Source organism: Heteronotia binoei, chromosome 12 (assembly GCF_032191835.1).
Source record: "Heteronotia binoei isolate CCM8104 ecotype False Entrance Well chromosome 12, APGP_CSIRO_Hbin_v1, whole genome shotgun sequence".
Lineage (NCBI taxonomy): Eukaryota > Metazoa > Chordata > Lepidosauria > Squamata > Gekkonidae > Heteronotia > Heteronotia binoei.
The window spans coordinates 41,974,743-41,989,404 of NC_083234.1; the positions used below are offsets into that span (position 1 = coordinate 41,974,743).

The following is a 14,662-nucleotide window of genomic DNA, read 5'->3' on the forward strand; positions in this document are numbered from 1 at the left end:
TCCTGGCCAAACTAGATGGGAGAAAATAGCTTCCTGACCCAAAAGTGAAAGTCAGCATTTCCCTGGTCATGTAAGAAGGGGCCATGAGAATTAAGCTCTGATGCCCTTCCTCTCATGATCTGCCGAAATTGCTCTCAGATGGTCATCTAGCTTCTGTTTAAAAACTTCTGAAGAAGGAGAGCCCATTACCTCCCGAGGAAGCCTGTTCCATTGAGGCACCACTCTTAACTGTCAGGAAGTTCTCCCTAATGTTTAGCCGGAAACTCTTCTGATTTAATTTCAACCCATTGGTACTGTTCCGACCTTTTGGGGCAACATAAAACAACTCTGCACCATCCTCTGTATGACAGCCCTTTATCTTGGAACTTGATGTACCTTTGTTGGTTCTTTTGACTTTACAACTGTAGTTAGTCTTGAATTTTAAAAAGCTCTTTTGCAGTCCAACCTTTGATGTGTTGTTCCTCGACTCCTCTTTTTCTTAGAAACCAACTCCTATGACCCATTGTGATCAACCAAGAGAACTTTATTGTATTGCATACTGCTCCATTCTTCGGTTAGACTCTTTCCTCGAGATTCTACAGACCATTGCTTACAGTGATATTGAAAAAGTGCTTTCTCCAAGAAAACATAGGTGCTTCCCAGGAGAGCCAGTTTGGTGTAGTGATTAAGTGTGTGGACTCTTACCTGGGAGAACCAGGTTTGATTCCCCACTCCTCCATTTACAGCTGCTGGAATGGCCTTGGGTCAGCCATAGCTATCACAGGAGTTGTCCCTGAAAGGGCAGCTGCTGTGAGAGCCCTCTCAGCCCCACCCACCTCACAGGGTGTCTGTTGTGAGGGGAGAAGATATAGGAGATTGTAAGCCACTCTGAGTCTCTGATTCAGAGAGAAGAACGGGGTATAAATCTGCAGTCGTCTTCTTCTACCATGTTGAAAAGGGTGGGGACATGGAGGGCCTCATTCACTTGGCCCCATCACACTTTTAAAAATAGTATCAAAGTGCCTGGGAGAGCAGTGACAATGGCAAGAGACAGTGAGGCCAGGCTATCTGCCATTGCTCCCTCTAAGCTGCGGAGTCTTGTGAGCAAAAATTCTACTTTGTGTTCTACTGGCACTATAGTTGTGAGCTGCTGCATAAATTGATTTGCTCTGGGGCCATTTTTCCTAAGCGAAGACAAAAACGTGTGAGCCAGAGGCTAAAAAGGTGTGAGCTAACTCACACTAACTCAGCTTAGAGGGAACACTGTGTCCCCCCTTGTCCATTTCTCTTTGCTTTGCTGTTTTGCTGTATTTCCTTTTCATTACACTCATTTTTGGTACTGGTGTTCCCAGTTGGTTTGTTTCTTTTACAGTTTTTTAAAAAATATAAAATACCATTTATAGACAATTGGTGCGAAATGGTGTTGAAATGTACATTAATTTTAACAGGAAAAGTTTGATGTGAGGAAACAGAAAATGGCACAAAAACAGAGAGATTCCAGGGTGTGATTTACACAAGAGAGAAGCAGAATGGGGGGTTAGAGTGGAACTGGCAAGGATGAGAAATTTGACAGCATCCCTAATTCCTTTTGACACGTGTCCGGATAGGATTAGACGACTGCCCCTCTGTGTTGTTCTCAATCAGCGCAGAGCAGCAGACTGTGTGTGCCCCTTGCCTTTTCTTGGTTATTACTCCTGGGGCTTGTCATGCCCTCCTTGCTTTTCGGCTTCCTTTCTCAATGCCCATCCTGGAATTTCCTTGCTCTTTCTTTTTTCCTTTGGCTTGCTTGTCCTTGGTGTCAGAAAGGAGAGTGTCTATTCCTTTTTGCTCTGTTCCCTGTTAGAGGATCGCTGTATTTACTTCCATCCTATCCTCCATGGTCACAAGTGATCTTTTTTAAAAAACAAATTATTAGTGTTCAATTGATTGGGCGGTGATACCTGAGTGAGATGTCAAGTGGGTTGTAAAACTAGAAAGGTCTTCAGGAACTTTTTTAAAGAGAAGAAAAAATGAATTTGGAGGGGGGAGAAAAGGAGAATGTAGCAGAAAGAGAAGAGGTGAGCATATATTGAATTAAAACTGGGTTCATGTTGGAGGCTAGTGGGACCTGGGTCTGAAAAGTTGAAGACTGTTGAATATACTGTGGCTTTGCAAGAGCACATTTGGGTGCAGAATTTAGCTTCTTTGGTGCTGAAATGTGAATGCTTTTGTGATGCAAGCACACGTGCACACACTGTCTTATGGTACTTGCATTTACTGTTCAGTGCACTTACTACTGAGGGACCAGAGTCTGCTCTAGTTTGGCTGTAGAGAGTTTGATCCTCCAGTTGATCTTGAGGGTGTGGGACTACCATGGTGTGTTGGGCAAAGGCACGCTTCAGAGTTCGGATATTATCCCTCCCAAAATAGTGATGTATGATCCATGCATTAGAAACCCATATGAGGCAGCAGTTGCTGTGTCTGCAAAGGAGCTGCCTCCTCAGTCCCTGTTCTGTTGCTATTTATAAAGCAATCTGTTGTTCTGTGCCCCTCCATTAGTGCCTGGAAAAAACATCACTTTGTTAAATCAAGGCTACTAGAATGCAGTAAGCAGGAAAAACAAACAGACAAGTTAATTAGTTTTGAGGAATAGATTTAACTCAAATGTAGAAGAATCCGTATTTAAGCTAATGGCCTTACTTTCATGGCCTTTACGTAAATGCTGGCAATGTCTCATTTTGGAGATTATGATAATCTATATAGCACCATTAATGTATATGGTACTTTTACAGAGTAGTGTAGGCAAAAATAAATGAAATGAAACAGAACAAAAAATCACTCATAAGAACAGGTTCTTTCCCAAGGTATTAACAGTCTGCATTTCATGTGTTCCAGTTCCAACCTTCTGCATCTTGCAAGTGCCATAAAATGCATATATATTAGTTCTGGTACATCATTACTAGTACTGGGTACATTCTTGCAGAGACTCAATGTAGATGTGCTACCATATGTGTATGTGCTTTAGGTTTACTTGTTTTAAAAGCTGGAGATTTGTATCACTGTGCTCAGCAACACTTGAAGCCTTCCTCCAATATAAGTGGCTTTTGCACTAGCGGATAGATCCAGGCGAAGAGCACACGAAACTTACGTTCAAAATAAAAATTGGTTGGTCTTAAAGGTGCTGCTTGACTCCTATTTGCACTAGCGGAAAGCCCACTTAACCTGGCGGAGCACTCCATAGGCTGGAGCAGTAGTTTATAAGCCATTGTTGTTAATTTATTGCCCTGACTCGGATAGCCTGGGCTAGCCTGATCTTGTCATATCTCAGACGCTAAGCAGGGCCAGCCTTGGATAGTATTTGGATGGGAGACCTCCAAGGAATAGCAGGGTCATGAGAATGCAGGCAATGGCAAACCACCTCTGAATGTCTCTTGCTTGCCATAAGTCAGCTGTGACTTGACAGGGAAAATGATGTATTGCTACTGCTGCCTCACAGGAGCTCATTGTTGCGCACGCTCATCCTTACAACAATCCTGTGAGATTGGCAAGGCTGAGAGAAAATGAGTGGCTGAACATGAACTTTATGACAGTATGTAGATTTGAACACAGTCGTAGACCCCCCCACACTCTAATCCCTGCACCACACTACTAGTGTATTGTCAGTAATCAGGGCTTTCTTTGAGCAGGAACACAGTTGCGACTGGCTTGGCATTAGGGGATGTGGCCTAATATGCAAATGAGTTCCTGCTGGGCTTTCTCTACAAAAAAAAGCCTTGCCATTAATAGAGTGATTATGTAGATTTGGGATACTCGCATGGCTGGAATCAGTGTGAAACTTGGAATATGGTTTTAAACAATACAGTTTTAATGGCTCTGATACAGTCTTGAATCTCAGCAGGTAGTGTGAAGTGTAGCATTGGATCCAGCTATTTCTGTTGATGAAAAATGGGAGTCCTGATTGGGACTGTGGCATGGGAGGGGGATGGCTCCCCCCCGCTGTTTTCAAGAGTCCAAACCCCTGGTGTTTGGGCTTTTGAAAACAGTGTGGCATGGGGAAACAGGTTCCTTCCCCCTCACTGCCGTGGGGGATCAGGCCCCCACAGTGTTTGTAAACACAGGAATTCCATGGGGCAGGTGCCAGATGGGGGAATAGTGACTGGAAGAGCTGTAGGTGGCATGTCAGAGAACCACATTTGGCTCCTGGGCCACTGAATGTCATTGGTTTAAGGGCTGCTGAATGAATTTGGAAATACAATTAAGTACTTAGGACCCACTGGTTACATTTTATGTGCGGCAAGCATGTCAGTAGCCTGTTGTCGCAGTCACCTATGAGTCTCCTCTGAGCAGCTGGGTGGAGAAATGTATGTCATTGTGAAGGGAAGTAGCACTTTCTTTCACTAAATGTATACCTAGTTTTGTTTGGGTTGTCCTGGTGAATTCTACAAGCACCCATCATTTCCCAGTTCTGTGAATCTCAGCTTCTCTTCCCCAGTCTCTGGCAGGAAAATCTCCCACCCAAACATGCCCAAGTGAAATTATGCAACTGGGACACTGAATGTATAAAAAAAGTAGGCAAAACGCTACTAATTGTGCAATTTGCATAACTTGAGAGCTCCTGGAGCATAGTGGCTGTGCACCTGCTATGAACCTGGACCAGGGGTTTTTAAGCAAGTTGTAGCCTCTTGCCTGCAATCTAGGGATAAAGAACAGTGGTCTACCCGGCAGGGCTGCTTTAAGCAGTTCTTGAGGTATTGCGAAATATGTGCTTTGAAAGCTCCAAAGTGCTTTATAAATGCACTGTGCTATCAATTTATCCCAACAGCAGAATTTAGTTCTTCTAAAATGATACAAAAAAAAAAAATTGGATTCCCCTCCTCTGGTGCAGAAATCAAGGGTGCCACTGGTTTGGAGTCCTCATTTCAACCCTTCTGCAGAAAATGCAGCAAATATTCACATAATTAATGTCTGTGCTGTGTTAACAGTGCCTCTGGCGCTGACAAATTGTTGCGCCTCATCTCGTGGAGATAAGCCACAAAGATCTTCCATACAAGTTGAACATAAAATAAACGTGTAAGCAGCAGTTAACACCTTGAGGCAAATAATGGTGCTAGCTTTGCCTTTATTCTTTTGATGCTGTAGTGTAGCAGGATCCAGATGGGGGAGGGGAGAGTTTAGAACTGCTACACTGGAGGGTGAAGTACTCCATCAGCGAGGTATCATTTTGTTCGATACCAAGGAATTTATTAGAAATACTATAATGAGAGGAGAAACTGTGGCTAATTGGCTTATGCTTAACTCACCTAATTAATGTAATTTGCGCATACAATTTTCAATGCATAGTTGTCGTTGAGCATGCTGCGTGCACATTTTCTTGCTCTCTCCATACCCCCTTCCCCCATTATTATTTTGAAGTCTGTCAACCCCAAAATATGGAAAAGCTTGCTGCCTAGGATCTGAGATTCATGGGAGTCAGGCTCTACAACGAAGTTGTTCTCCATTTAAATGGCCTCCTTGCTGCTAAGGTTAAATTCATTACATTTTCATGTTGTTTTCTTTATTTGCTTTCAACCATCAAGGCTTAGAACCCTGTTTTGGTTTGTTTTTAAATGAAAACTGGGGTCCTAAAATGCTTTGAAGGTTGCCTTCTATTGTCTTTACTGTGCTTAAATTTGGCAGTTAGGGAAGCTGGTTTCTGTCTCACCTTCACCCTGGCAAACCTAGCTATGGCCAGTTCTGACTATTTTGATGGCACCTCCAAGGCAAACAGAACTGCTGCTAGTAAATTCAGCATGAGGTGATACAACCACACAGTGAATTTCAGTCTACATTAGTGTTGTTCAGTTTAATTCTAATGCATTTGAATGAAGCCTTGTAATTTTTTTTTCATTTGCAAATGCACCTATGAGTGGAGAGCAAAGATATAGTTCCTCCATGTTTCCATAGAAAACAGGTGATCTATTTACTATCTGGGAAAACAGTACCTTATGGTGAGATCTATTTTTAAAAAAAATTAAAATATACTTTGTCCCTTATGGTATCTACTTAAGAAGCCATGAATGGCAAAGTAGATGATCTGTTATTTGCAGTTGTTTGGTTGCATATACTTTTCCTGTTGGTGCCTAGCAAAGTATAAGCTTTTTTCCTGGACTGGCTCTAGGTCTTTAACTGGGAAATGAAAGTGGTCTCATCCAGTGTGATGTATGAGAGACCCAGGTTCAAATCCTGGTCTGCCCTGAAGCTCACCAGGCAGCCTTTGAGCCCAGTACCCGTCAGCCTGACCTGGAGGAGGGGGAAACAGTGTTTTGACTGCCTTTCAACCACTGGAGGATGGGGCATTAGTCTTTTTCTCGAAGTAAGTATAGAGTAAAATAATCATCCTCTTAGCTACAGCAGTTGCCAGGTTGACTGATACTGTACCCTATGAATCCTTGTAAATGCAGCATTGTTAAATATTAAACGTAGCAACCCACTGGTTTGATTCATACCTGCTGTGTCGATGGGCTGCTGCCCAGGACTCCCTGCAGCGTTTGTTTCTTGTAGCACCCCTATTAGGAGCACCTATCAGTGGCTGCTTCTTTTAACAACAGAATTTAATCAGTATTGCCAGATAACCACATAAGCATGTTTACTTCAGTTTGATTAGTTTTGTGTAGTTAACTCTAAAGCAGGGGTGGCCAAACTGTGGCTCGGGAGCAACGTGGCTCTTTCATATGTATTGTGTGGCTCTTGAAGCCCCAACCGCCCTATTAGCTAGCTTGGAGAAGGCATTTGTCTCTTTAAATCAAATCGCCAAGCCAAGTCAGCTGGTGGCTTGGAGAATGTATTTAAAATTAAAGTTGCTTTCTTTCCATCTGTCTCTCTCAGAGAGCCGGTTTGGTGTAGTGGTTAAGTGTGCGGACTCTTATCTGGGAGAACCGGGTTTGATTCCCCACTCCTCCACTTGCACCTGCTGGAATGGCCTTGGGTCAGCCATAGCTCTGGCAGAGGTTGTCCTTGAAAGGGCAGCTGCTGTGAGAGCCCTCTCCAGCCCCATCCACCTCACAGGGTGATTGTTGTGGGGGAGGAAGGTAAAGGAGATTGTGAGCCGCTCTGAGACTCTTCGGAGTGGAGGGCGGGATATAAATCCAATATCATCTTCTTCTTCTCCCTCCCTCCCTCAACCCATCTATTTTCCTTCCTTCCTTCCTTCCTTCCTTCCTTCCTTCCTTCCTTCCTTCCTTCCTTCCTTCCTTCCTTCCTTCCTTCCTTCCTTCCTTCCTTCCTTCCTTCCTTCCTTCCTTCCTTCCTTCCTTCCTTCCTTCCTTCCTCCCTCCCTCCGACATCTGACATTTATTCTAGGTGGCTCTTGCGTTAAGCAAGTTTGGCCATTCCTGCCCTAAATGGTCTGGGACCAACATATCTATGAGACCACCTCTCCCAATACATCCCCCCCCCCCAAAAAAAGAGCATTACACTCTGGAAATAAGAACCTCCTGGTGATCTCTGGCCCTGAAGGATAGATATCCAGCTGTCCTCAACCAGAGCCAGGGCTTCTTTGACCCTGGTGTCAATCTGGTGGAACCCTCTGCCTGGTGACAACTTGTGCCCTGGGGGACCTAATGCAGTTCCTCAGAGCCTGTAAGACAGAAGCGTTCTGCCAGACCTATGGTTAAGGGCTGCAGTGGTTTGCCATCGAGCCTGACCTCCTTATCTAGGGAAGGACACAGAACATTAAACTCCATCTGACCAGTGATTATTGTTTCTTTCTTTCAACTTCTCTTTTTGTTTGTTGTAAAAATTTTAAAACTGTACATATAGATTTTATTGTACTTATCAGAATTTTATTTATAAGTTATCGATAACTGCCCTGAGCCCCTTATGGGAGGAGGGCGGTATATAAATCAAATAAGTGAACAACTACTAGGAAAATCAGATCTCACAGTTGCAGCAAGCACACAATACAGATATGTCCATCAGCACGGAAAAGAGAACCCGGGAAAGAATTTGCTTACTGCCACCTCTTGCACATTCAGCCTACTGCAGTGGCTGCTTTTAAATGAAGCTGTTGCTCCAGCTGCCATTGTCTTAAGAAATGAGGTGGCAGCAGAAGCAAAGAGCCCAGCTACCTTTCCCCAGTCCTGAGAGCAGGGCTCAGTGTTGTCTGTTTCAGATTAGGAGGTAGCCAAGTGTTGCTGAGGCTGAAACACAAATCAGAGGTGAAAAAACGATGTCAAAAGTCCAGCAGTCAGCTTTGCCTGCTCTCCCCGCATCTCCTTCTGAAAATGGGGTTCTAGCCAGAAGAGTTGCTAACCAAAGTCATAAACTGTGGCTCTGTTCGCCATTTCAAATCTTGTTCTCAGTGAGGTGGTTGACTTGATTCTGGCCAGCACCTCTTCATACCACCCCCCCCCCCCCGAAAAGAATTCCCTTCATGTAGGAAAAATGCATCTGAGAGAGAAGGCCAAGCTAGAACCCTTCTCTCTGACAGGCTGCGTTTGCACAGAAGAGCATTCCTTCGTGCCAGCTCAAGCCTAGCACAATATAGTCTGTATTAATGATGAAGTTTTCTTCATGCATGTTGCTCAGCGCACAATACAAAGGCACCAGAGGACCTGTTTTTATGTTCAGCGGGGCATCTGTTGCCTTATAAGTCTGCAGCGACTGTGGCACTGTTAGAATAGTGTGGTTAGTCCTTCAAATCAAAGCCACGATTATTTTTTGAGCCTGTAAGTTGTCTACAATATGGAGGTCTAAGTATAGAAGCTAATGTCAATGGCTCTTATGTTTTAAATAATACTGCACTACCTTTCCTGCTGTTACGTCTTTCGTACAGGCTATTACAGGTGAGCGGGTTTTATAGATTAAATTTTATGGCACAGCAGCATCTGAAATATCTTTGAACGCAGCACAGTGTACCGGTAAAAAGGCAGGCATTGTGGGGGGGGGGGGGGTTACTGGTGCAACGTTTTCATGTACTTAGATCTCCCATTATAAGGAAGCACTTAAGAGCCTCAGGAATAGTCACGGTTCTGATTTAAACGATTTAACAACTCAACTGGAGCCATACATTTCCTAGGCGATGACGGATCCAGCATGGCTAGCTTCATGCAAACAGGTCCATTCCTATTTTGAACAGCTCTGAGCATGCCAGAGGTTTGAAGAACTAGCATTTTGAGCAGTGTTATCCTGCAGATTTTAATGCCTTAAAGCCTTCTCAGAGTGTTCAGCCCTCCCCCCCTCCTTTTGCTCTGTTTCTTGGTAGCTTCTTGCCTCGTTTCCCCCCTTAACTGCAGAACTGCAGTGCAGAGTGGGACCCAGAGGTGATTCTTGGCATCCCAAGCTACACCTGCCTCAGTTCGGAGCTGTGGTGTAGAAGACTGAAGACTGCAGATTTATACCCCGCCCTTCTCTGTGAATCAGAGACTCAGAATGGCTTACAATCTCCTATATCTTCTCCCCAGCACAACAGACACCCTCTGAGTTGGGTGGGGCTGAGAGGGCTGTCACAGTAGCTGCCCTTTCAAGGACAACCTCTGCCAGAGCTATGGCTAAACCAAGGCCATCCCAGCAGGTACAAGTGGAGGAGTGGAGAATCAAACCCGGTTCTCCCAGATAAGAGTCCGCACACTTAGCCACTACACCAAACTGGAGCCGAGAGTGGTGCTAACAGCAGGGTGGAGTAGGAGGGGCTTCTTTGCTAAAAGTCTCATCATCTGTGTGGAGTGTTCAGTTCTAATCTTTTGCCCTAAGGAAACTTAGCAGTGGAAGAGGTGGGCAATTGATAGCTAGAGCTCCAGCTCAAAGGAGCACAATAAAGAAACAAATTCTGCGCATTCACAACTTCTTTCCTGAATATTAATAAAGCAGTAGATAATTGATCCCAGGGAATTGTTAACAGTCGCATCCTCCTTCCATTGTACTTCAGCCTGCACAGAAAAACCTTGTGCAAGCTTCCTATCAAGTCGCTGCAGGTTCTTGCAGCCTTTGTGCTTGTATAAGATGGTGTTCTGCTCTTGTTAGACAATACTGAAAATAAAAGAGTGCCACTTGACTGCTTCCAAAGACTGACTGTTTTCTTAATTGATGTTCCTTCCCATCAAGACAAGAAGGAAGGGGGGAGGCGAGAAGTTTCCTTTGTGGGTCTGGCAGTTCATTTCTTTGGAGTCCAGTCTGTAATTACCCAGCAGCTTTGTCTATTAATTTGATTCCCCCCCCCCCAAAAAAATGTACATTTAAGCAAAAACTGGATCCAAGTCTGCAAAATGTGACTGTGTAGTTGAAAGGAACGTGGGGACCCTGAGGGGCAGGTGGAAGACTTGCAACTACTTTTAACTAGTTTTGCGTGAAACTGGCAATTTTAAAGTTATTGGACACCTGTTAAAAGACACTGTTGAAGCTAATGAGAGTGTGTAATTTTGTTCTGTGCTAGCACCAGTCCTTGGCGAGCAATGGAGGCAGCTTGCAAAACTTAGATTTTAACTGGATATATTTTATATTTTCTCAAATATGTCATTACATTTGTTGAGCCTTTGGGTTAGGGTAGGCTAAAAATTAATCTAGATGTAAGATTAGTTCTCATATTACTTCTTTTTTTTTTAAAGGAATGAGTGTGCTCATGAGTCATGCCTAAGGCTTGAATCAACCACAAGCTAAGTTACCTGCGGCACAGGGCTCCATCATGAGAATGTGGCTCGGGTAGCTGGGGGGAATAATTTGTGAAGCAGTCCTGCATGATCTTGTGTGAATCTGCCTACTTCACAGCATACATTTACTTATTCATTTGTTTAGAGGATTTTTATGCTGCCTCTTCTGGAGGACTTGCCCAGTGATTTCCCTGTACTTGGATGCCTGTTAGTGGAAAGTGTAAAATAATTCCATCTGGAAGGCTGTGGGTGGGGTAATGTGCAAAATTATGCATAGGGTGGAGAAAGTTGATAGAGAGAGCCATAATATTGGAACTCAAGGGCATCTAATAAAGTCATGGGCCATAGGAGCAGAAGACAAAAGGAAATCACTCTAATAAATTAACTTTAGAGTTTATTTTCAGTGGAGATAATGATGGCCACAAGCATAGATGGGTTTTAGAAGAAGAGATGGCTACTAACCATGGTGACAAAAGAGAACCTCCACATTCAGAGACCACAGACCTCTGAATGCCCATGCTGGGCGGCAGCATCAGGGAAGGCCTTGGCCTCTGTGCCCTGTTTGTTGGCCTTCTTGGGAAACTGGTTGGCCACTGTATGAAATAAGTAGTTGGGCTAGATGGACCACTGCTCTGATCCAGCAAGGCTGCTCTTATGTGCTTCTCTCTGTGGTGTTACATCTGTGATGGCTGATTCATTCCTGTGAGTCACTCACTGGATGCCGCTGTCGCCAAGGAAAGCACTTGCTTGTGTGGGTCAGACGGGAGTCTGCATAGCATGCGGAGTGTCTGCAGTGCAAGGGCAGTGAGATGTGTTCTAAGAGGAAGCCGTTTGTTTGTTTTGCTTCATTTATAGACCACATCTCTTGCTGAGACCCAAGGCAGATTACACAATTAAAGAACAATGTCACAAAAAGCAGTATAATGCATAAAAGCAATGCATTAGAACTGGATTATAGAATTAGAGAACGCAGAAATGACAGTATAACAATGCAGTAAAAGCTGGATTACAAAACTAGAAAACAGTTCAGTAAAAACAGTATAATACATAGAATAAATAAGGCAATGAAAATTGATAGTCCCCCCCCCAGACATTAATGCTCTTATCAGTATACACAAAAAAAGAGGTGGGGGTTTATTTACTGAGGAGGGAAGGGGATTCTTTCCCACAGATATGTACCTCAGTACCTCTCACAGTTGTGCTTCCGAGGCTTTTTGGGGGATCAGTAGTTTGTTGGAGAGACTCTAAAAGTATGAGCTTTCCCTATTTAATGTATCAGGAATTACATTCCTGATTAATGTTAAAGTTTGTATTTGGGATAGAGCTTATAGGTCAGCATGGCGAAGCGATTGCTCTGAACTTGGTTCATGTTTCTGACAGCAAGATGGTACATCTTCACAGATCCAGAATGGACAGGAGAATTATTCAGGCTGATTTGATCACGGGATACTTGATTCTGTATTTTGGGATTGCAGCGCTCATTGTGAGATTTCACCAACTCTTGAAATCACTGGAAAATCTGCTCTTCTTCGGCAGGCCAGCCAAAGAAAGACACAAGCACCTGCCCTTACATGGGGCTCACCTGTTCAAGTTCTTGATGGAGAGGCGAGCTAAGCACAGTGAAGAGACCATTCATTCGTCATGATGGGTCTGTGATCGTCTTGTTCTCCTTTTATGCCCATGTAGGTTCAGTGGCGTCTTCCCCAGCCTAAACATGGCAGTGAAGCGGCGTGAACAAGCTCTGCAGGATTACAAACGGCTGCAATCCAAGGTGGAGAAGTACGAAGAGAAGGAGAAGACAGGGCCCATTCTGGCCAAGCTGCATCAGGTTTGTGCCAGACTCAGACAGAAGGGCATTCAGAGTAGAGTGGCTGTCAGAGGCACCTTGCAAGTTGCTCAGGCACTGTGTGATATTTTATGACTTAGGTATTTATTCCACAGAGGTGCAAGGACTTGTCAAAAGCGGATGCAAAGGAACCTTTGGAGGAAGATCCACTGTTAACAGAGGCTTCACTAAATGCCACCTCAAGGGGTTATTTTGTTCTAGTCTTGGAAGGGGATGGGGTGGGATCAATTCAGCAGACATCCAAGATTTTTCTGTCATTGCATTGTATTCCAATTGGTTGTGTGCAGGTTGGACTCTCCAGTTTTAAGCTCTTTATATTGCAGTACGAATTCAGGCATCCAGATGTCACTTCCCATGTGCTGTAGTTGCAGCATTAGCTGTTCTCTTTCTGGCGAAATTGGATACAATTGTGCCACTGTGGGCACCATCCTGTGTTGTGTCACCTGCACTGATTTTTCCCCTCCATCTTACACATTTTCTGCCTTCCTAACTAAATCCTAACCATAAATACACATTGATGGAGTCCAAACTGGTAGAGACTGACCAGGAGAGAGATCTTGGAGATGGTAGATAAGTCACTGAAAATGTCGACCCAGTGTGTGATGGCAATAAATAAAGCAAATGCTGTGCTGGGGATTATTAGGAAGGGAATTGAAAACAAATCAGCCAGTATCATAATGCCCCTGTATGCTGTGGCCTCATTTGGAATACTGTCTGCAGTTCTGGTCACTGCGCCTCAAGAAAGATATTCTAGCATTGGGGAAAGTGCAGAAAAGGTCAACTAAAATTATTAAGGGGATGGACAGGATGGGCCACTGACCTGATCCAACATGGCTTCTCTTATGTTCTTATGTCCTCTTCTTCCAGCTCCTGCTCCATCCTGTGTTTTGGCTTTAAGATTCAGGAACACTCCACGGGTTCACTCTCGTGTCTGTCACACACTTGGAAGCCCATAGGCACATGCTGTACAATATGTTCCCAAATGTTATAGAACTTGTGTGTGTGTCTGTTAAATGAGCCAGCAAGGTTCCCTCAGACCAGTGTTCCCTCTGAGCTGAGTTAGCATAAGCTAACTCACAGATTTTTAGCCTCCAGCTCAAAGATTTTTGTCTTTGCTCAGGAAGGATGACCCCAGAGCACAAGAAGAAGACTGCAGATTTATACCCCTCCCGTCTCTCTGAATCAGAGAGAATCTTCTCCCTGCACAACAGACACCCTGTGAGGTGGGTGGGGCTGAGAGAGCTCTCACAGCAGCTGCTCTTTCAAGGACAACTCCTGTGATAGCTATGGCTGACTCAAGGCCATTCCAGCAGCTGTAAGTGGAGGAGCGGGGAATCAAACCTGGTTCTCCCAGATAAGAGTCCGCATACTTAACCACTACACCAGACTTATGCAGTAGCTCACAACTTTGATGCCAGTAGCTCATAAAGTAGAATTTTTGCTCACAAGACTCTGCAGCTTAAAGGGAACATTACTTCAGACCCAGTAGGACTCCTCCTGTGTCTTAAAATGGCAGTACTGGAAGATGGAAATTGCATATAAGAGACAAAGATTGTGATTGAAATAGTAAAGCCCTTCAAGAGTCCTCCTGCTAAGATGCTCTTCAGTGAAACTGCCTAACATTAAGCATATTAATAAGTTCTGTCACTAAGGGCTGCTTCACAGGTTATATGGCAATTGTGTTTGCTGCAGCTGTGTTGTTACATCTTGCAGTAACAGGTGAAGTTTAAACCTGCATCCCTAAACACACATTTGGGAGCCGGAGCCAGTTCCTGAATGCGTTAAGGACACAGGCCTCTTCATATTTTAAATGTTTACTGTGGGAATGTCTGGCAGTGACCATGGCGAACATGATTGCTGTACACGGTGTGAATCAGCTTTTGGTTGGTGTTAACTTTCTGTTTATCCGGAGCCTAAGCGGTTGGCTTCAGCAGAATCAGGGGCTGCATTTTTTTTTATAACTTTGTAAGTGTTAAAGAATTACTGTATTAACTTTAAGAAGAGAGAATTCAAGCTTAATAGTAAGAAGCTTAGATTTCTTCTTGTGCTCGCAAAACCCAAAGGGTATGAAATAGTGAACAATTTTGTCCTCTTGGCTAAGCAGGAGGGATTTTTCCTTTCTGATACATTTATAATAGGATTGAGTGAAAAGAAGAGGTTGGAGAAACATTTTCATCAGCTTTGAATGGTACATAGAAACATCTTCAGCCCCTTTTCAGGAATTGCTGTGAAGGTG

General features: G+C 44.0%; 1 protein-coding gene across 2 annotated transcripts in view; it reads left to right on the forward strand.

Moving 5' to 3' along the window:
- The window catches only part of BIN3 (bridging integrator 3), a 115,722-nt gene that overhangs the window by 85,706 nt on the left and 15,354 nt on the right, over positions 1–14,662 (forward strand). For both annotated transcript variants that reach the window (XM_060251658.1, XM_060251659.1), the window contains one exon: positions 12,267–12,408. In XM_060251658.1, coding sequence (XP_060107641.1) covers positions 12,267–12,408 — 142 coding nt within the window. The remainder of the gene's footprint in view (positions 1–12,266; positions 12,409–14,662) is intronic.